Source organism: Brienomyrus brachyistius, unplaced genomic scaffold, assembly GCF_023856365.1.
Source record: "Brienomyrus brachyistius isolate T26 unplaced genomic scaffold, BBRACH_0.4 scaffold39, whole genome shotgun sequence".
Taxonomy (NCBI): Eukaryota; Metazoa; Chordata; class Actinopteri; order Osteoglossiformes; family Mormyridae; genus Brienomyrus; species Brienomyrus brachyistius.
Genome location: NW_026042314.1, coordinates 917,302 through 940,473, shown reverse-complemented (window position 1 = coordinate 940,473; position 23,172 = coordinate 917,302). Strand labels below are relative to the sequence as shown.

General features: G+C 46.1%; 1 protein-coding gene and 1 long non-coding RNA gene across 12 annotated transcripts in view; one reads left to right on the top strand and one right to left on the bottom strand.

The window, feature by feature from the left end:
* Positions 1-16,758, bottom strand: part of LOC125722471 (NACHT, LRR and PYD domains-containing protein 12-like) — a 243,911-nt gene extending 227,153 nt beyond the window's left edge. For 5 of the 6 annotated variants that reach the window (XM_048998635.1, XM_048998639.1, XM_048998633.1 and 2 more), the window contains exons 1-6: positions 16,461-16,758; positions 12,862-12,963; positions 7,133-7,246; positions 4,734-4,797; positions 4,309-4,537; positions 2,418-4,137 (exon numbers count right to left, since the gene is read on the bottom strand). In XM_048998635.1, the coding sequence (XP_048854592.1) occupies positions 2,418-4,137; positions 4,309-4,537; positions 4,734-4,797; positions 7,133-7,246; positions 12,862-12,923 (2,189 nt within the window). In that variant the 5' untranslated portion in view covers positions 12,924-12,963; positions 16,461-16,758. The remainder of the gene's footprint in view (positions 1-2,417; positions 4,138-4,308; positions 4,538-4,733; positions 4,798-7,132; positions 7,247-12,861; positions 12,964-16,460) is intronic. The other variant, XM_048998638.1, reaches the window with a different exon arrangement.
* Positions 7,754-10,059, top strand: LOC125722527 (uncharacterized). Of its 6 annotated transcripts, none has more exons than XR_007386438.1 (4): positions 7,754-8,124; positions 8,353-8,399; positions 9,078-9,256; positions 9,599-9,834. It is a non-coding gene; the product is annotated as an uncharacterized LOC125722527 (long non-coding RNA). The 6 variants fall into 6 exon arrangements; XR_007386435.1 differs by lacking the exon at positions 7,754-8,124 and adding an exon at positions 9,871-10,059 and having other exon boundaries at positions 8,133-8,399; positions 9,713-9,759; XR_007386436.1 differs by lacking the exon at positions 7,754-8,124 and adding an exon at positions 9,871-10,059 and having other exon boundaries at positions 8,133-8,399; positions 9,599-9,645.
* Positions 16,759-23,172: the final 6,414 nt, after the last annotated feature.

Sequence of the window (23,172 nt, the reverse complement as noted above, 5' to 3'; positions counted from 1 at the left end):
AGGTATGTTTTCCCCAGTCCGGTTATTGAAGTCTTGCTCCTTTTCCTATTAAAAACCCTTTTATTTACCCCACGCCTGTTCCCCTTGCCTTCTTCCCCGCTCTTCACCACGTCAGTCATGACAGAATGACCGGACTCCCCAGCCAGACACCTCGCCTCCCAGAAGAGGAATACCTCACCATGACCGATGAGGTGATATACTGGCTCAATCAGCCCGAATTCAGGGATGATCCCCTGCTTCGCGGTCTAGCCTTCCAGTGCTGTTACATCCTGGAGGAGATGTCCCTACCTGGAGACATGCACCTTGCTGGGGAGGTGCGCGAAAACTTGCGGCGGCTAAGATGCGGGGTGGTGGAATCCAATATGCGGAATGTAGCCCTGGCCAGTGGACTGCCACCGTGCTGTCCACATCAGCAGCGTACCCCTTTCTGGGGAAGCATCTGGCCCTTAAAGGGGCCAGGTCTGTTGAGGACTTGATCCCGCGGGTCCCCAAGGTCCGGAACCGAACAGCGCCCGCTGCCGAGGCACAAGCCCCTGCAGCGCCCCCCATGGTTCCTGTGCCTCCTGCAGCGCCCCCCATGGTTCCTGTGCCTCCTGCAGCTCCCCCCATGGTTCCTGTGCCTCCTGCAGTGCCCCTGTGGTACCTGTGGTTCCTGAGCCTCCTGCAGGTTCACCCCCCGTGGATCCTGTGCTGCCTGCAGCTTCGCCCCCCGTGGATCCTGTGCTGCCTGCAGCTTCGCCCCCCGTGGTTCCTGTGCTGCCTGCAGCTTCGCCCCCCGTGGATCCTGTGCTGCCTGAAGCTTCGCCGCCCGAGGTTGATGTACTGCCTCCTGCACCCCCAAAAGGTCTTGGCGCCGCCTCCACTTCCTGCAACCCCTGAGGCTCCGGCGCCCCCTCTGCCTCCTGCACTGCCCGAGGTCCCTGCTATGCCTCCGCCCGCTGCTCCGCCCGAGGTCCCGGTGCCACCTCCGCCTCCTGTTCCGCCCGTGTTTCAGGTCCCAGCCCAGGTTCCGTCCATCCCTGTTCCTGACCCTCTGAGTCTGGCCCCTGTCCCCGAGGAGGACCCTGACTGTTGGACCACCGCTCCTTCCTCCATAGTGGAGTTGGAGGAGGAGCTCCAGGGGGACCCCTCGGGGATCTGTCTAACCTCCCTGGCTTCCCCAGTGACTGCTCTACCGCCACCATCACCGCAGGGCAGATCCCGGCCAGGCCCCCACCTCTCTGTCTCGGTTCTGCCTGCGGCACCTTGTCGGCTGGTGGCAGTCCCGCCTCCAATACCTCATTGGGCAACTGCAGGTCCCCCATCTTTGGCTCATTGGTCGCCTACGCCTTGGCTGGCAGCGGCTGCGCCTTCATCTGCCGCGGCTGCGGTTCCCTCCTCTCCTTTGCCTGTGTCCCCTTTGCCTTCCTCCTCGCCCCCATCGTTGGTCCCTCTGCCTTCCTCCTCATCAGCTTCAGCATTCCCTCCTGCTCCCTCCTCATGATCGCCTATGGCCCCTGCGGCTTCCACTCCTCGTTGGGTTCCCTCCGGTTACCCGTTTCCACCCGCCCTGTCCCTCCTCGTCCTCTCCTTCGTTCACTCCTGGTCCCTTTGTGCCTCCTGTTGTGTCCCCTGGTGTTCCTTCACTGTCCTCTTTCATGTTGAACTTCCATCAGTTATTCCGCTCATGGACACAGAGTCCGAACCCAAAGAGTCACGCACCACACCCAGTATTTACAGAAATGCTTCCTACAGCATTCAGAACTGAAACGAATATGAGTGGTTTTCCCACTATTAATGAAAACTGGACCATTCTGTATGATGCTGTATCTTTGGTTATTTGTTACACAAAGGAAGGTCGTGGAAATCTTGTCTTTTTGTTTTTACTACATCACTACCTTCAGTTAATATAAACCAGATTAAAAAGGAACCTTGTTGATAAAAGAGGGGAAATAAATTACATGTATACATATTCATTTTATATTTTAAACAATGTATATTTATCTCTGCCAGACTAGATGTGTCGTCACATCCTCAGCCAGGTGCAGCTGAGGCCAGCAGAGGGCGCCAGTGAGCAGCCAGAGACAGCAGTCATACGGAATCTCCCAGCTCTGGGCCCCATCACATGAACACGCCTGCTGACAATAACACTCACATACCACTTATACACCCTGTGGATAAAGAGTCCTCACTGTTTCTATAGCAGGTTAGGATGCTGTGCTTGTGATCAGAAGGCAGACTGATCACTACCTTCAGTCATTATAAAGTCTGTGGTCAAGATTAGCTACTGCTATACAAACAGCTATAGCTGTGATTATCAAAATAAAACCCACTTATTAATCCATGAGGAGAAATATATAATATATATTACACATTTCAAACAATATTCATGTATTACTGCCAGACCAGACATGATTTCCCATCCCCACGTCACTTACAGAGCCGTCCTGGAGTTCTTGACCACAGGCAGCAGCCTGCAGTGCTCTTCATCTGATCTGATGTATTTCTTCAGGTCAAACACATCCAGCTCCTCATCTGACATCAGCATCACAAAGGCCAGAGCTGAGTACTGTGCAGGTGAGAGGTCATCTGATGAAATGTTTCCTGAATTCAGGTATCTTTGTACTTCCTCTACTAGAGAATTGTCACCCAGTTCAGTCAGACAGTGGAAGAGGTTTATGGTCCTTTCAGGAAATAAATTATTCTTTAATTTCTTCTTGATGTATTTGGTTATTTCCTTAATGGTATGTGAGCAGGTTTCTGTTGGCCCCAGTAGCCTTTGTAACAGAGTCTTACTGGAGTCTGTTGAGAGGCCCAGGAGGAAGCGGAGGTAGAGGTCCAAGTGTCCATTCTTGCTCTCTAATGCCTGATTCACTGCAGTCTCCAGCAAGTCAGCTGATGAGTTTGACAGAAACACATATAAAGCAGCGAGATACTCCTGGATGCTCAGATGCACAAAGCAGTACACCTTCTCCTGGTACAACCCATACTCCTCTTTAAAGACTTCTGTGCACACTCCAGAGTAGACTGAAGTTTCAGTGACTTCAATGCCATTCCCTGTCAGATCTTGCTCATAAAATATGAGATTGCCTTTCTCAAGGTTGTCAAAAGCCAGTTTACCAAGTTTTAAAAGGAATTCCTTGCTGCATTCCATAAGCTTAGTTTCATGGTTTTTCATATACTTGTCATTTTTTAAATTTGTCTGAAAGATCAGGAAGTGTGTGTACATTTCAGTCAGAGTCCTTGGAATTTCTCCCCTGTCAGTCTCACTAAAAAACATCTTAAGCACAGTGGCTGAAATCCAGCAGAACACAGGAATGTGGCACATGATGAAGAGGCTCCTTGATGATTTCACATGTGTGATGATCCTGCTGGCCAGGCTCTGATCATTAAATCTCTTCTTGAAATACTCCTCCTTCTGGGTATCACTAAACCCTCGTATCTCTGTCACCTGTTGGACACACTTAGCAGGTATCTGATTGGCTGCTGCTGGCCGGGAGGTTATCCAGAGGAGAGCGGATGGGAGCAGATTCCCCTTAATGAGGTTAGTCAACAGTCCATCCAGTGATGTTTTCTTTGTTACATCAAACCAGCTCTCATTGTTCTGAAAATCCAGAGGAAGGCGATACTCATCCAGACCATCTAAGATGAACAAGACTTTGTACCTAAACAGTTCAGTGGATTGAAGTGATTTCAGTTCTGGAACAAAGTGGTGAAGCAGTTCAATCAGACTGTATTCACCCTTAATCAAATTCAGGTCCCGGAAAGGAAGAGCAAATATGAAGTGAACATCCTGGTTTGCTTTTCCTTCTGCCCAGTCGAGAATAAATTTCTGCACAGAGACTGTTTTCCCGATACCTGCCACCCCTTTAGTGAGTACAGTTCTGATAGGTGTCACACGCCCATATAAGGGTTTAAATATATCATTGCACTTGACTGTAGTATCTTCTGTTCGACTTTTCTTGGATGCTGTTTCAATCTGTCTCACTTCATGTTCATCATTCACTGCTCCAGTCCCACCTTCAGTTATGTAGAGTTCTGTGTAAATCTCCCTGAGAAGTGTTGGCTGTCCTTCCTTAGCTTTCCCTTCAAATACACACTCAAATTGCTTCGTCAAGTTGCATTTGATTCTGCGCTGACATTGTGACAGAAGATGCCCTGAAATTAAATTAAAAGTAAATGCACAGGATTTTCAAAAAACACATTTTTTACTCATAGAAACGAAACTAAATCAAATGAAGTTAAATGATAAACTTAAGTTTATTGCATGTTTTTATTATAGACTATTTTTATCTGTCAAACCCACACAGAATGAGATACGCCTCTTACTCTTCTCCAGCCTGTCTGCGAGATCATTTTGCTCCATGGTCCTCAGGATGTACAGTGTGATCTTCAGAGCTCCCTCTCTACCACAGGTCTTCTGCATCTGACCATCAGTGTCCAGGTCATTGTCCTCCTCCAGCTGAGGCTCAGAGCATTCTGGGTAATTCTGATCTAGGTACCTCGTGATCTTCTTCAGCTCGTCCTTCAGGAACCTCACAGCATTTTCCTCTAGTGACTAAAATCCACAGTCACAGTTAACTACTGCTCGTTTCACCAAAACTTTTCATAGTTTCATTTGAGAATTGTAGGTTTGAATTAGTTTCCTCTTGTACAGCTGTATAAAATGTAAGCCAATTCACACGATACTTAAGAAAGACGTAGGGCCTTGGAGACCTCTTGATTCGTCCTTTCGGTCAGCAATAAACACAAACCTTCAATATGGAAGATAAACCCGGTTTATCCTGTAGATCTGATGTGCATTCATCCATTGGGTCTCTGTCAATAAGGCAGAAAAATATTAAAACCTCAAATCATCTACACAAATATAACAGAAAGTCTGTAATGGTCCCATTAAAAGTGCTCTTGCTGCCGACAAAGAATAACCTAGTTGTATATTTTAATGTGTAAAGATGCAAAATGCCATTTTAAGCTTTATTCATTAGGGCTGCTTCAGAACATCAACCTAACTTAATTTTGAAACAGATTTCAGCTTAATTAGCAGAGCTAACTAACAGCATTTGATTCACTATCCCTAGTTAACAAACTCTGTAAACAGCCTGTAAACAGAATTTATGATGGTCTTTGACAGGAAGCTCAACATCAGCATTTTCACAAACACATTTTGACACTGAGATACACACCAGCCTTGAGTATCAGAGCAATAACAATAGACTGTTACAACGGCCGAGCTGGAAGGAGGCAGACCCCGAAATGCAGAGACTTGGAGCTTTATTTCTCAGATCGGGTGTAACAAAAGCCAAGAGGGAGACGCTGAATCGTGGTCAAGGGGCAGGCAAGAGTCGGGAACCGTTGAGGTCAGTCAGGCACAAACAGAAAAGACGGGGATCCGGGGAGGATGCAGGAGGGCCGGCGAGGGAGCAGGGAACGAGCAGGGAAGACAGGCAGGTGAGCAAGGAGGACACAGCAGGCAAGATGAACCGGGAGGACAAAGCACAGAGAAAATGCTCAGTAAGGCTCATCACAAGTATGGCAACAATACTTCGAATAGCTTGCTGGGAGAGTTGTGGTTAAGTACCCTGTGTGGGCGTGATATAGACCTTAAAAAGGTGCTAAATATGTCTCGTTTCCACCAACAGGGAGTCGATGCTTAGACCAGTGCGGGCTGGTTCTGGCTTGGTGCTTTATGAGAACCTGCCAGTGTTTCCATGAGCTTCTGTTTTATTATTATTATTATTATTATTATTATTATTATTATTTACCTTTAAATATGTACGCTAAACCTCTGTGTGCTGGGAACAGGCAGAACACAAATGTAAGCACATTTTTTGATGGCCTCTTAACGTGGGTATGCTGGGGGGGGGGGAGACGCTTCAGGTGGTGAAAAGCAAAGTTAAAAACAGAAAAAATAATCAAGTTCATTGAAGCAAGACAGTCTAATTATGAAATCAGAACGAGTGACATATTTATAAACAACGTAAAATGTGACTGCGAAACACTGCATAAATAACCTCGGTTATTGAGATCGTCTTTTGCTTCTAAATGCTGGTACTCTAGTGTAAGTAGCTCCTTAAGGACATTCTGGTCAAATGCATCTGCCCCCCCTAACAGAACAACTGGCACTAGTCTGGCCCCCGGTCTAGAACTGCCACTGTCATTATCTCTTCGCCAGTCAAGCAGCACAATATTTTATGTATTAGACCTGCAAAATGTTTATAATTTGTTAATAAATCTGGCCAGCAGATCCATCTTTTGTTTTTCACAAAATAAAAAAATATGTAACGCTATTCTGCTAATAAGCTGACAGCATGTTTCACTGCTGCTGTTGTGCACAACTCCGGCTCTGCTGATGTTAGACAAAACTATACCAGTTATGGGCTGAATGTTCTGGGAAGGCGGCAGGTTTGGACATGATAGTCTGCCCCACTTTCACTGATATTACGGGTCCAAATTCAGAACCATTTCTGGATCAGTAAAAAGTCCGGAACCGGCATCACGATGGTGGAAAGGAGGCCATAGTGTTTATCTTCTGTCCATAGTTCAATTATGGATTCAATGTAAAAATTAAAAACTCTTAGGTAACTGATTACAATATCAAGTTTGAGTTTGCCCAACATATTGACTAACTGTAGTAATCACATCTAAATGAGAAGGAAATACTGTACTATAAAAATCAATTGGCAGAACTGAAATCAGTCTCCAATGATTAATGAGTGTAATATTAATTATACAGATATATCAGGACCATGTGTAACTGTCACACGTAAACAACTATACTGAACATCTAACAACTAAAACAGAAACACCCCCCCCAGAAGATGCTGATTTATTGTCCCGTCTTTCTTAATGGACACCCAGCAGTGTGCAGGTCAGCCTGATTTTTTAAGCTTTATACTGAGAATTTAAATTTTTAATCCAATTTTCAATTATGGCCCTTCCAATTCCGGCTCGCAGGAAGTCAGTCTTTACAGTAATCCTCTTTCTTTTATCTCCTATGTACTTTATATATAGAATACAGACTAACCTTAAATTCTGAAAGATGATAGGATTTGTAAAAGTTAAAATTATTTTTATCATAGCTTGAATGTGCCTCTGTGCCTTTTAAGTGAGAGTCTGGGTGTTTTAAACAGTGTTTGTTTAAATGCACATTTACCTTTGATCTGTATGAAAAGGTCCCTCTCTGAAGGTGAGTGGGGGGTCCATTGACCAGTCACTCTTCATGGAAACACAGCTGGGTACAGGGGAGTCTGCTCTCTTCATCAGGACACTGTGGGCAGCGAGAGGAAACAAATCTTCATTATATAAATATAATTCATATACTGTGATCAGCATCACATTAAACCTTCATTAAACCTTGATCAGTCTTCTGCTTAACCTGCTGTGAAGCTCTTCATGCAAACAGCTTTGTTTACAGTTATATTTCTTGCGAAATAAACTGTGTGGCATAAAATGAAGATTCCTCTATGAAAGGTTTGATTATCACGCTACACAAGGCAGAAGCTGCCGAGACGCCGTCCGTCCTCCTGGAGATGATCCAACCTCTGCTGACAGCCACACACCGGAGGAAGAAGAAAAAGAAGCCAAAGGAGAAGAGACCGGCGGAAGAACCGACCATCTTCCTGGCAGCAGTCTCTCTCTCTGCAGCTTCTTTCCCCGCCAGATATCGGACGGTACCCCTCCTAATCCGGAACCCGGCAGGGTTCACCCCGGACATCACCGTTGCTGCGCTCCTGCAGGTGTCCAAAGCCTGCATCGCCCTCACAGAGCTGCCGCCGCTAGCAGCTTACCACTTCCGGGAGGCAGGCCTGGATAATTAGGGGGCCAGGGCAGTATGGGATACTATCCTGCAGGTGCCCAAGGCCTACATCGCCCTCACAGAGCTGCCGCCGAAGGCAGCTTACCACTTCCGGGAGGTAGGCCTGGCTAATTAGGGGGCCAGGGCAGTATGGGATACTATCCTGCAGGTGCCCAAAGCCCACATCGCCCTCACAGAGCTGCCGCCGCTAGCAGCTTACCACTTCCGGGAGGCAGGCCTGGCTAATTAGGGGGCCAGGGCAGTATGGGATACTATCCTGCAGGTGCCCAAGGCCTGCATCGCCCTCACAGAGCTGCCGCCGCTAGCAGCTTACCACTTCCGGGAGGCAGGTCTGGCTAATTAGGGGGCCAGGGCAGTATGGGATACTATCCTGCAGGTGCCCAAAGCCCGCATCGCCCTCACAGAGCTGCCGCCGCTAGCAGCTTACCACTTCCGGGAGGCAGGCCTGGCTAATTAGGGGGCCGGGGCAGTATGGGATACTATCCTGCAGGTGCCCAAAGCCCGCATCGCCCTCACAGAGCTGCCGCCGCTAGCAGCTTACCACTTCCGGGAGGCAGGCCTGGCTAATTAGGGGGCCAGGGCAGTATGGGATACTATCCTGCAGGTGCCCAAAGCCTGCATCGCCCTCACACAGCTGCCGCCGCTAGCAGCTTACCACTTCCGGGAGGCAGGCCTGGCTAATAAGGGGGCCAGGGCAGTATGGGATACTATCCTGCAGGTGCCCAAAGTCCGCATCGCCCATAGAGCTGCCGCCGCTAGCAGCTTACCACTTCCGGGAGGCAGGCCTGGCTAATTAGGGGGCCGGGGCAGTATGGGATACTATCCTGCAGGTGCCCAAAGCCCGCATCGCCCTCACAGAGCTGCCGCCGCTAGCAGCTTACCACTTCCGGGAGGCAGGCCTGGCTAATTAGGGGGCCGGGGCAGTATGGGATACTATCCTGCAGGTGCCCAAAGTCCGCATCGCCCATAGAGCTGCCGCCGCTAGCAGCTTACCACTTCCGGGAGGCAGGCCTGGCTAATTAGGGGGCCGGGGCAGTATGGGATACTATCCTGCAGGTGCCCAAAGCCCGCATCGCCCTCACAGAGCTGCCGCCGCTAGCAGCTTACCACTTCCGGGAGGCAGGCCTGGCTAATTAGGGGGCCGGGGCAGTATGGGATACTATCCTGCAGGTGCCCAAAGTCCGCATCGCCCATAGAGCTGCCGCCGCTAGCAGCTTACCACTTCCGGGAGGCAGGCCTGGCTAATTAGGGGGCCGGGGCAGTATGGGATACTATCCTGCAGGTGCCCAAAGCCCACATCGCCCTCAGAGCTGCCGCCGCTAGCAGCTTACCACTTCCGGGAGGCAGGCCTGGCTAATTAGGGGGCCGGGGCAGTATGGGATACTATCCTGCAGGTGCCCAAAGCCTGCATCGCCCTCACAGAGCTGCCGCCGCTAGCAGCTTACCACTTCCGGGAGGCAGGTCTGGCTAATTAGGGGGCCAGGGCAGTATGGGATACTATCCTGCAGGTGCCCAAAGCCTGCATCGCCCTCACAGACCTGCCGCCGCTAGCAGCTTACCACTTCCGGGAGGCAGGCCTGGCTAATTAGGGGGCCAGGGCAGTATGGGATACTATCCTGCAGGTGCCCAAAGCCCGCATCGCCCTCACAGAGCTGTCGCCGCTAGCAGCTTACCGCTTCCGGGAGGCAGGCCTGCCTAATTAGGGGGCCGGGGCAGTATGGGATACTATCCTGCAGGTGCCCAAGGCCTACATCGCCCTCACAGAGCTGCCGCCGCTAGCAGCTTACCACTTCCGGGAGGCAGGCCTGGCTAATTAGGGGGCCAGGGCAGTATGGGATACTATCCTGCAGGTGCCCAAAGCCTGCATCACCCTCACAGAGCTGCCGCCGCTAGCAGCTTACCACTTCCGGGAGGCAGGCCTGGCTAATTAGGGGGCCAGGGCAGTATGGGATACTATCCTGCAGGTGCCCAAAGCCCACATCGCCCTCAGAACTGCCGCCGCTAGCAGCTTACCACTTCCGGGGGGCAGGCCTGGTTAATTAGGGGCCAGGGCAGTATGGGATACTATCCTGCAGGTGCCCAAAGCCCGCATCACCCTCAGAGCTGCCGCCGCTAGCAGCTTACCACTTCCGGGAGGCAGGCCTGGCTAATTAGGGGGCCAGGGCAGTATGGGATACTATCCTGCAGGTGCCCAAAGCCCGCATCGCCCTCACAGAGCTGCCGCCGCTAGCAGCTTACCACTTCCGGGAGCCAGGCCTGGTTAATTAGGGGGCCGGGGCAGCGGATCCTGAAGGCTCTAAAAGGGGCAGCTTCTACTCTTACGGTGCCAACTCTGGAGGTAATAGTTGATGTCCCAGCACAGTAAATTTTCCATTGTTAAATTAACACTGCATGGTGTTTATATAATTCTCACCAAATCAGTGTTACATTTAATACTTTACAGAGTGTAGTGAGTGTTGTTGTATAGTGTTAAGTTTTATTAGCTCTTATAGTGTTCAATTGACACCACAGAGTGTTAGATCAGTGTAACTCCACCTCTTCCCAGATTCCAGGCCCATGTGCGTGACCCCTATCTGCCCCATTTAATGTGGACACCTCAGCCTTTTCTTATTATATACTAATTTTTTCTTGGCTCATTGCTGATTCTTTTGAAGATCAGAGAACTGTGTGCTAATAAGTTAAAGAAAGCCTTGGTCTTCATGTCTTTTTCAGATTTTTTTTAATCCACCATAATGGTGTTGAATAAATAACTTAGAAAACAGTCACTGGGATGGATTTTGCTGGAGTCTGTTTTTGCAGGTTAGTCAGTGATTGGTGCTTTCTGTGGAGGCTCCCTAGAGCTGGACAGAGATGTCATGCTAAGACAGATGTGAAGGGATGACAATTCTCAGCTAAACTCTGTTCTGGGGAACGTGTCAGCATTGTATGCATTTGCCAGACAGAACTAATCTAAACTCCTTTGGGATCACACACCTACCATAGGCACTATACTCCGCCTCTCTCCTCGCCCCTTGCGGGGTCCCCTTCGGCTCCGGCCTTATATAACCCTCACTCGCTGCTGTTCCCTCGGGCTCCCCATTTTCCCCCATCCTCTACCTTCCTGCCTCCTTGTTTTGTGCCTCCTGTTTCTGCTCCTCGTCCTCTGTGTCTCCCCCTTGGTCCCTGGGTTCCTCTGCTCAGTGTTTCCCTGGTGTCTCCTTTAATGGTGCGCTTGTCTTCATTTCCCGTTCTGTGTCAGGTGTTATCCTGGCTTCTGCCATTGTGTCTGTTCGTCCTGAATAAACCCCGTTTCCTGCACCTCTGTTGCCTAATCCTGACTCCTTGCTCACTCGCTCCGCACACAAATGTGACAATTACAGCCTCTGTTATTAGACTTAGCTGCTGTTGCTTTTTTCCAGTTTTTTAGTTTGCATACTTTAGGGCTATCAATAGATTACAATATTTAATTGTGATTAACTATGGACAGTTGTGCGATTAATCAAAAATTAATCGCAAATTAAATCATGAATTTATTCAACATTTACCGTAAAGGGATTTTTTCAGGTGTTAATATTCTTATCAATATTTTAGTTGGTAAGGCATGATTGCGTTATGCAAATGTATGCATGTATTATTGGAAATCAATTACCAACAATAAACAACAACAAGATTGGCCAAAGGTCATCAGAGACCCTTCATCACTTAAGAAAAACCCAACAACAGATCGGCACATTGACCTGCTAAATATTACATATTACTTAGTCATATAACTAAGTATAGATCAGAGATAGCAGCCTTTTTAAAGCAAAAAGCCATTTTATCCTAAATGTCTGACCCAAGATTGACCCTCGGCCAAGTTGGTTTGGCTCAGCAGTTGTCTGCCTTTCACTCTCCACTTCCCTACTTGTAACTGTGCTGACTGAGCAGCGCAAAATGTCCTCAGCACTCCGAACGCAGCTGGCTATAATATGTAAATCGGAGAAAATATAATCATTTTACGAAGATCAGGGTAGGTGTGGTGATGATTTACTACGAAAAGTATATTATTAGGAAGAATTAGGAATCCCAATAAACTTAATAAGCCTACATCCAATCTTGGACACTGAGAAAAACTCCGGAAACCACATCATTTGACCAGAGACATACTCTCGTAGAGAATGACTTTCAGGAAGATGAATTAGGCAGTTAAGACGTCACAGAAGCGTGCGACAGAGCGCCTCACTCATATATAGCTAAATAAATACCTAAATAAAAAATAACATTAACCCATAAATAAATTATTTATAATTATGAAAGTATGGTAAGACATGAAAATGCAAATGTGTCTATCGTTCTGAGTAGAGCCGCAACCTGGTATGGTATGTAAGACCAGATGTACTTCATTGGGGCAGCATGGTGGTGCACTGGTTAGCACTGTTGCCTCACACCTCTGGGACCCGGGTTCGAGTCTCCGCCTGGGTCACATGCGTGCGGAGTTTGCATGTTCTCCCCATGTTGTCATGGGGTTTCCTCCGGGTACAGCCCAAAAACATGCTGAGGCTAATTGGAGTTGCTAAATTGCCCGTATGAATGGTGTGTGAGTGTGCCCTGCGGTGGGCTGGCCCCCCATCTTGGGTTGTTCTCTGCCTCATGCCCATTGCTTCTGGGATAGGCTCCAGACCCCCTGCGACCCAGTAGGATAAGCGATTTGGAAAATGGATGGATGGATGTACTTTGGTGGTAACTCATTTCACATCTACAGTAACTGCAAATAACTTTGGTCTTGTCGATGGACCCATCTGACATAGTTTTGAAGCTGAACCTGCCATTCAAAATACCTTTTTCTCTCTTCATTATTTTTCCCGAGCTGCCATCTGACTCAACACGCGTTAATGGAATCAAAAAAATTAGTCACGTTATAATGAATTCCCATTGACGCGCTATTTGTTCTCTACCACCTTACGATATGTGGTTGTTTTGGGCAGGAGGGATGATGTGATGGTTGCCTCTAAAATAGAAGAATCTGGCTGATATTGGAGGAAAGGGAAACTATGGCCTGACTATAGACCCAGAGAGACATGCATGCTAGTCGGCTGTAACACTGTTACCTCTCAGTCCCCTTTGTTTTACGCTCCACAGAGGGGCTAATTTCCAAAACAGGTTCCTCCATTTTGTCGCTGATCCAGAGCAGATAATTCTTGCTGAGGTCTCTGTGAACATGAAAGGTAAATAAACACATAAAAATACAATATCTAATAATCAACACTTTTACATTGAACTACACTCTGTTGGAATGACAATAGGGTATTTCCCGCCTCATTTCTGCTACAGAATTGTCTGAAACGTTATGTGTACATGTGGCAGGTCTAGTAGAATAAGACAAAGATGAAATGGGAGACATATTATGCATTATCTGCGATGGGCTGGCCCCCCATCCTGGGTTGTTCCCTGCTTCATGGATTGATTATGCATTATTATACAGATATTGGCTCAGTGGTATGTACAGGTAGTTAATTATCATGCACAAAATATAGGTTTGATTTACCATAACCCCTTCTTTCCATCATGGAGCTGAATGCAACTCTGTGTGGCTACTTGCAGGGGAGTTTTTTAGCTACTGAAAAAATCAGGGGCTAAGTCAAGTTTACCTGGGGCTTGAGTGTTTTTGTTTTTGAAGGAATATCGACATTGAGGCTAAAATACTCAGTGCTCAGCTTAAAATACTATAGGCCTGAGTGATCGGACCTAGCATGCCCACGGCGCATTGTCAGATATGGAAGAGCGTTTTCAGGTTTGAATATAACATATATTATGCTTTATACAGAGATTTGAGCAAATAAATTTATTACTGCAAAACCCTAGTATTCACACACATGCAAACTCATTCCGACAGCATCTTACGGAGCCCTGTGCCACAGACCCTGTGCCACAGACCCTGTGCCACAGACCCTGTGCCACAGACCCTGTGCCACAGACCCTGTGCCACAGACAGGGTTTGTTTTTCATGCACACGATGTACTACATCATACACTCAATTTAATTTATCATGCCCAGGAAATACTAAATCAAGCATGGTTTACTTTTCCTCACTCTTCGTCCCCCCTACAGGCTCCGTAGCATCTAGTTATCGGAACTGCTACTCCGTAAATGACTAATTAAATACAGAGACCAGTCTGGGATTTAAAACGGCGATCTTTCAGTCACAGGTACTGACCTGCTACTACGTAAATGACTGATTAAATACAGAGCCCAGCCTGGGATTTAAAACGGCGATCTTTCGGTCACAGGTACTGACCTGCTACTACCTAAATGACTGATTAAATACAGAGACCCGCCTGGGATTTAAAACGGCGATCTTTCGGTCACAGGTACTGACCTGCTACTCCGTAAATGGCTGATTAAATACAGAGACCCGCCTGGGATTTAAAACGGCGATCTTTCGGTCACAGGTACTGACCTGCTACTCCGTAAATGACTGATTAAATACAGAGCCCAGCCTGGGATTTAAAACGGCGATCTTTCGGTCACAGGTACTGACCTGCTACTACCTAAATGACTGATTAAATACAGAGAACCGCCTGGGATTTAAAACGGCGATCTTTCGGTCACAGGTACTGACCTGCTACTACGTAAATGACTGATTCAATACAGAGCCAAGCCTGGGATTTAAAACGGCGATCTTTCGGTCACAGGTACTGACCTGCTACTACGTAAATGACTGATTAAATACAGAGCCGAACCTGGGATTTAAAACGGCGATCTTTTGGTCACAGGTACTGACCTGCTACTACGTAAATGACTGATTAAATAAAGAGAACCGCCTGGGATTTAAAACGGCGATCTTTCGGTCACAGGTACTGACCTGCTACTACGTAAATGACTGATTAAATACAGAGCCAAGCCTGGGATTTAAAACGGCGATCTTTCGGTCGCAGGCACTGACCTGCTACTACGTAAATGACTGATTAAATACAGAGCCCAGCCTGGGATTTAAAACGGCGATCTTTCGGTCGCAGGCACTGACCTGCTACTACGTAAATGACTGATTAAATACAGAGCCCAGCCTGGGATTTAAAACGGCAATCTTTCGGTCACAGGTACTGACCTGCTACTCCGTAAATGACTGATTAAATACAGAGCCCAGCCTGGGATTTAAAACGGCGATCTTTCGGTCACAGGTACTGACCTGCTACTACCTAAATGACTGATTAAATACAGAGAACCGCCTGGGATTTAAAACGGCGATCTTTCAGTCACAGGTACTGACCTGCTACTACGTAAATGACTGATTAAATACAGAGCCCACCCTGGGATTTAAAACGGCGATCTTTCGGTCACAGGTACTGACCTGCTACTACGTAAATGACTGATTCAATACAGAGCCAAGCCTGGGATTTAAAACGGCGATCTTTCGGTCACAGGTACTGACCTGCTACTACGTAAATGACTGATTAAATACAGAGCCGAACCTGGGATTTAAAACGGCGATCTTTTGGTCACAGGTACTGACCTGCTACTACGTAAATGACTGATTAAATAAAGAGAACCGCCTGGGATTTAAAACGGCGATCTTTCGGTCACAGGTACTGACCTGCTACTACGTAAATGACTGATTAAATACAGAGCCAAGCCTGGGATTTAAAACGGCGATCTTTCGGTCGCAGGCACTGACCTGCTACTACGTAAATGACTGATTAAATACAGAGCCCAGCCTGGGATTTAAAACGGCGATCTTTCGGTCGCAGGCACTGACCTGCTACTACGTAAATGACTGATTAAATACAGAGCCCAGCCTGGGATTTAAAACGGCGATCTTTCGGTCACAGGTACTGACCTGCTGAGTCACACATCACACACAAACCAGCTACACTAAAGATCTCCAGCTCCAGTCGCAGAGAGCTACTATCCGATAGGTTTTCTGTCCTACTTGGCTTCTGGTGAGCCAAGTTCTCAGGTACATTCCAGGAACAGATATTTCAGGTATAACAGGTTTGGTGGAATTTACATGATAACAGTGACAGCAAGGCATTACATGGTCACGTCATTAAATAATGCTTTTGTGGCACAGAATGTATTTTGTTCATGAAAATGAGCGCTTGACACTTGGTGCCCCATAGAAGAGAGGCAAGAATTTAACTGCATGAACATTACATTCCAATGCGAAAATAAGACTCAATTAGATGAATTCTGCCCATTATATGGTATCTGTGTGTATCTGAAGTCCTTACAGATGCATACAAATTTATAGTAAATGATCTTATTCCAGGAAGGTAAATAGGCGTAACTTGTGTGGAAAAAGTCACCCTATGGGACTTTAGTGCTCCTTACCGTAAAGTTTCAAAATACTGTCTAGTTTATTCTCGTAGGGTCCCGCGCTCCATGTTCAGGCACCATTGTATTTAAGGCGAACTCATTTACTCCATGCAATCAGTTACAGTGTATCGAATTATAATAAACGTCTAATTCTGCTGTTAAATCCCAGTATGTGTGTTAAACAGGGGCGGATTTAAGGGGCCACCACCCCGCATCAAAATAATAAAAAACAGTATTTTATTTTCAAAGTGGAAGCAAAGAACAGACACGGTGAGGCGCAGCCGCCCCCATAAATATAACTGGCCCCTGATGGCCACCCAATCAAAATTTTCCGCAGACGCCGCAGGTTAAACACACTTATTTTATTAGTTGAATCTGTTGATTATATTCTTACCTTGCAATGCAAATGCCTTTGTATTATTCCAGAATCTTATTCGTGCTTCTTGGTGAAACTGGCTTTAAATCCCTTTCACTTTCATTTACAGAAAAGGAATTATCAGCATTGTCCTGTGGTGGGGAGTGTGGAGAGCACCTGCCCTCCGGTAACTGACTAGCTGCACTTGGAGGGGGCGGGGGAATGTCTACTCAGGATCTCAGTATCTCAGGGACGGGGTGCCGGACCGGCGCGCAGTAAGAAGTGCGGCTGTTTAACACAGCGACCCCTTTTTCACTGGCTGCCGATTGCCGGGGGGGCGTAAGTGTGTAGGGAAGATGGGGCTCCGTGTTGTCGATTGTACTGGCAGCGGGGCGGGTCGAGCTTTGAAGCCGGGGCTTGTGGTCGGTGTGTCACAGCGGGGCGGATCCTCTCCCGGGGACGCTGGTGTTACTTCATTCCAGGGCAAGTTAAAGTTCCTTTAAAAAACCGAATTTCATGTGAATGTGTATGTGGCTGTGCGTTGATGAGGTTTTTAGGCTGCGGCAGTACGTGTGTTGAGGGCGAGGAAGGATAGTTACGGGGGGGTAACTTTTTACGAAAGTCTGTAGAGCGGGCCCGGACATAGGCATGGGCAAGGTGGGGCAATGCCCCCCTAAATGCTGTGACTGCCCCCCCAAACGTGAAGGCATGCAAAATTCCGAATTTCATAAAAACTTTAAGTAAAAGGGTCAGAGCGCTCTCTGCTCGCTTTCAAACTAGCTACTGATTGGTAGATGTAGGGAGGGAGTGGCTACTCACTTCATTTGCTTGCTCGTCTCACTTGCTCGTCTCACTTGCTCACAGTCACGGCACGACAGAGCTCAAAACTCAAAAAAAAAGACATCGTTCTAAATCTTTTCTTTCGCGGTCTCTCACCGGAATTATTTAATTACTATAACTCTGTTCTTCTTCTCTATCTTCTCTCTCTTTCTCCTCACTCATTTACAATTTGTTGAAGTGAATCAAGTAACGAGTCGACAATGCACAGATTTCTGGTTGCTAAAGCTAAACCTAGCAGTAGCAGCGGAGCTGCCAGCAGCAGTGCTACGGATTTAGCAGCAGTGGAGACAGAATCATTACCCGGTCCCGGCTCATCGGGTAGTACTGCTTGTGGACTCGCCACAAACCATTGTGCCCGGTCCAGTACCAGTACAAGTTTTTCTAGCTGCACAAGCACCACAGCCCCCGCTGCCCCCACCGTTCGCAGTCCAGTGGCCGCTGCGGATGATGTAGACATAGGCTTGAACACCATAGCACCGTCACAACCCATAGCTCTTGTTTTCCCCAAGCGTAATTTTGGTAAAAATGCACGCTCATTCTGCCCAGGCTGGTATCGCGGGAGACCATGGCTCGAATATTCAGCAAAGCTTGATGCGTGCTTTTGTTTCCCATGTCGTAAATTTGGCGGGAACAATGACTGGGATTTGGTTTTTACAAAACAAGGATTTAATAATTGGAAAACGGCATTGGAAAAGAACAAGGGACTCACAAAGCATGCATCAAGTCAATGCCACATAAAAAATGCAAAAGCATGGTCTGAAATGTCCCAAAGAGAGGCCACAGGGGAAACTATTGGTAATTTATTAGGGCCAACACAAATGGAAAAAAATAGATATTATATAAAAACAATTGGAGAAGTAGTTCAGTTCCTAGCAGTAAATGAACTTCCACTTCGTGGCAGTGTGGAGAGCTCAAATGAAGATGATTTCTCTGCAGGACTGTTCTTAAAAATGGTTGACTACACACTAGCAAAGGACCCCAAATTTAATGAAATAAACAAACATATCCCACTAAATGCAAAATACACCTCTCACAACATACAAAACGAAATTATTGATACTCTGGCCAAAATGGTATTGAAAAAGATCAAAGATAATTATGACAACGCAGATTACGCTGGGTTTTGCATTAAAAGTGATGGAACTAGGGACAGATGCAATGTGGAGAATCTGTCCGTCATGGTTAGATTTGTCTCTAAAGGCATTCCAGAGGAACACCTGATTGGTCTGCTTGACCTCAGTCAGTTAAATGCTGAATTTATTACCACCCAAATTCTTGAGCATCTTTCTGACTCAGGCTATAGAGCAGCTGAAATTATCAGTCAGTGCTATGATGGAGCTGCTGTCATGAGTGGAGTCAGGGGTGGGGTTCAGGCCTTATTGCAAAAGAAGGTAGGAAAGGATATTCCTTATATCCACTGCTATAACCACCAGCTGCACTTGGCAGTGGTCCATGCAATGCAAGCAGAGCCATGTGCAAAAACCTTTTTTGATCTATCAGGATCACTGCACTCATTTTTTCACCGTCATTATGTGTCACAGAACTATAATGTTCCCTCCCTTAAACGACTGTTGGAGATCAGGTGGACAAGCCATCATGATGTGACCAAGTGCCTTGTGGAGAATCAGGATGCTATTATGAGTATCCTGTCAGAAGTTACAGAGGACAGAGCCGCTGCTATTGATATCTGTACAGAAGCATCAGGGTTATTGATAATGTTAAGGAGGCATAATTTCTTTGAAATAGGAAAATTTCTCCTAAAAGTTCTGGGTTCGTTGACGTCTGCAAATGTTATGCTGCAGGCTCATTCTGTTGACCTGTGCTGTGCTTCAGAAGTAGTCAGTGCATCTCTACGGGCTTTGAAGCAGATGAGAGATGAGGAGAGTGAGGCATTAACCAGCATGCCTGCACCAGGTGCTAAAAGAAAGAGAACAATGAGCTCACTGCTCACAGATAGTGTCACTATGTCCACTGTAGGCCATGCAGACGACTCCATGACTCCTTGCCAGGCTCTGAAGAGAGCTCTTCTCAACATTTTGGACATAGCCATTGTAGAGATGGAGACAAGATTCTCCAAAAGTAATCTTGATCTCATGAAAGCAGTTAATTGCCTTCAACCTCAATCTCCCTCTTTTCTGGATGTTGCCATGTTAAGTCTTCTGCAAAAAATGGCGGGAAGTGACAGTGACAAACTTTCCAATGAGATTCTTGTAGCAAAAATAATGTTGGAAAAAGAATTTAAAAAGACTGATGATTATGGCAATGTAGAGTTTGTAGACCTCTCTACCGTTTGCAAATATCTACACGGTTATAAGAATGCCTTTCCTCAGCTCCATCGCATGTATGTGACCGCCCTTGTGATTGGAATATCATCTGCATCATGCGAGAGCTCTTTCTCCACTTTGTCTCGTGTTCTTACTCCCTTCCGCCGCACTATGCTACATGAAAGAAAAAGAAATTTAGTTATTCTGGCTCACGAGAAGGCCATAACCACAGGCCTAGATATGGATGCATTTGTTAGTCTTTTTGCACAGAAAAGCAGACGACTGATGCTTTAATGATTGTTAAGCCATGCTGTGTACAGAACTAAGAAATAAAAACGACAAAAAATACACAAGAAAATAAAGAAATAAAAAAATATATAAATTAAATAAAAGACAAAAAAATGAAAGGAGAGATAGATAGACAGACAGACAATCAGACAAAAGCAGACAGACAGACACATTTAAAAAGTAAAAAAAAAAAAAAAATCCAAAAAATAAATGTAAAAAAAAAAAAAAAAAGAAAGAAAACACAAATGCAGCCTCAAAAGGGTGCAATGATTGCACCCTTTTTGTGCCAGTCCCAAGCCTGGGTAAATGCAGAGGGTAAAGCATCAAACATAAAACCTGTAAGGCAAATCAAATGAGAAGATAGAGATATGGATAGGGGGACTGATATGACGACAGCATAGTTAGTATAGTTTTCTTTGCATAGATGATTAGAGAAGCTCACACTCGCCCCCCCCAATATTTTACATGCACCCCCTACTGGGGCTGGCTAAATCCGGCCCTGACTGAGAAATTTAGGGAATGGGCTTCCACAGCTGAGCAGCTGCATCCAAACCTCACACCACCAAACGCAGTGCCAAGTGTCAGATGCAGTGGTGTAAAGCACGCCACCACTGGACTCTGGAATAGTAGAAACATGACCTGTGAAGTGATGTATCATGCTTCTCTGTCAGGCAGTCTGATGGATGAGTCTGGGTTGTCAGATGTCAGGAGAAGATGACCTGTCTGACTGCATTGTGCCAATTAACTGAAATGTTTGGTGAAGGAGGGATAATGGTATGGGGCTGCATTTCAGGGACTGGGTTAGGCCCCATAGTACCAGTTAAGGGAACTCAATGCTTCAACATACCATGGCATTTTAGATAAATCTATGCTTCCAATTATGGCATTAATATATCCTATAACTCAGTATAGATGGTAATGTCTGACTTACTGCTGCCCAGAATGTATGAGCTGGTTGGTAAGTCCACATAGCATGAAAGGAGTCATGGATACTAGTATGGGAGCACTGGGGACATGTCTGCATCAGCAAGGCCCACATTGGACATTTCATACTGAGTTATATGTGCTCTATAAATAGCGCTATACTGAATTAATTGAAGGTTTGTAATTCAATTTCGCCGTCTTTGTTGTAGGGCACACAGGAGGATCGTACAAGCAGTGTCCTCCTTTGGGGTAGCAGCATGCTGTAACAATACGAGACCACGAGAACCACGGCAGTATTGAACATGGCGGCACGCAACTGACTACAAAAAGGTTATCAATTGTATTCTTTCCACGCCAACTTATCTCTAGACAGCCTTAAAGGTAATCAAAATACATTTCAGTTGTATCCATAAAAACTTTAGCACGCTGGAGCACAGTGAAATTCTGAACAGTTTATAAATTTTTATGGACAAGTGCTTTGAGAGAATTGCTATGGGGAAATCAGACAAAACACCGACTTCCTCCACCTGTAAAAACAACTCGTCCTCCAAGAGAAGCCGCCCCAAGGAATCCGCCGAAAGCGGCTTCTCCTAATACCAACGACGTGACGGACATTCTATAGATAATAGATAACTATAGATAAGCGACTATCCAGCTTAGATGCGCGTCTGTCCCTAATGGAAATTCTCCATAAAGAGTTCCAGGCTTTGCGCGAGTCAGTGGAGTACAGCCAACAGCAGGTGGAATCACTCGCTGCAGAGAATGCGACCCTCGGGGAATCAGTAAAATCCCTCACAGATTGACGTGCCTTTCGGAGGAAAATAAAAAAATTAAAGAAACTATCATTGACCTCCAGGCCTGCAGCATGAGAGACAATTTAGTAATTTCAGGCATCCCAGAGAAAGCAGATTTTAGCACTTTCAGATTGCTAAAATATAAAGTGCATTACAAATAAAATTTATTATTATTATTATTATTATTATTATTATTATTACGGTAAAAGAGTTCATCCAAACTCAGCTAAAACTCCCGGAGGACACAGTAAAAACCATCAGCTTCCATCGAGTTCACTGCTTAGGAGGGAAGAGACCCGACGGACGCAGACCCAGACCAATGGTGGCCAAATTCGAGCACTTTAAAGAAAAAGAACTGGTTAAAAGCCGCGGCCGGGAATTAAAAGGAACGAACCCTAGTATCAACGACCAGTTTCCCAAGGAAATCCTGGAAAGAAGGAAGATCCTGTTCCCTATACGGAAAACATTCATCGACGGAGGCTCCCGTGCTGTCATGGCGGTCGGTAAACTGCACGTCAATGGATGGCTCTACTGCGACCGAAATTCCACCCCCTGGCTGTTCTGTATCCACACCAACAATCTCGATGTTTTGCAGATAGATAATAATAATAATCGATACTTTTATTGTCCCCGTAGGGAAATTGTCTTTACGCCTCCCACAACTTGCTCTTTTTGTCTGAAGTCGGAAGTTGTCGGCGAAGGGCTGCCACCCGTAGCGGCGCCCAGGGAGCTGGGGGTTAAGGGCCTTGCTCAAGGACCCACAGTCTGAGGTGGGGTTTGAACCTGCGACTTTCTGATTACAGGCACACAGGCTTAGCCCACAGAGCCACACGCTGCTCCCCAGATTATATCTATAGATCTAGATATAATAATAGTTGCCGGTCTAATGAGCTTTAGTTATTGTCATCGTCTCTCTTCCTTTATTAGTATTGCCATTGTTATTATTTTATCCGTTTTTTCTTCTCTCTTTCTTTTTGTCCCTTGTTTTTCCCCTGTTGATTGCTGTTGTCACTTTGCGATGTTGCTTTGGCTCCTGCACTGTTTTAGTTCACTTAAGGCTCCTCCCACGTTTTCTCACTACTTTTTCTCTGCATCACATTTCTGTTACCTTCCCATTTTCTCCATGTTGCCATATGCTCAATGCACAGCATAAATAATGACACAAAGTGTACACAACGCCAACACAAACACAAGCATACAACACAGATATATACATGTTCACTTCAGACACATACAAATAAGACAGATACAGACATTCAGGACACACACACACACACACACACCTTTAGCAATCATCAAACATCTTAACAGGTAATATAAATATGTCCACACTGAGATTGGTCACATGGAATGTATGTGGAATTGTTTCCAGGGAAAAGAGGCTAAAAATTGCTAATCGGTTAAATGACTTGAAGGCAGACATTGTCTTTTTACAAGAGACTCATATGGCCAAAACATCTGAATATATGCATACCTTTCCACAGTTCCCTCACACGTACTCAGCCTGCTACAACTCAAAACAAAGAGGAGTAACCATATTGATTAACAAAAGGATTCATTTCACCATTAGCAACACTATAATAGATGCAGAAGGTAGATTTATGATACTAAAATTGTCTATTCAAAATATGGATTTCTGCA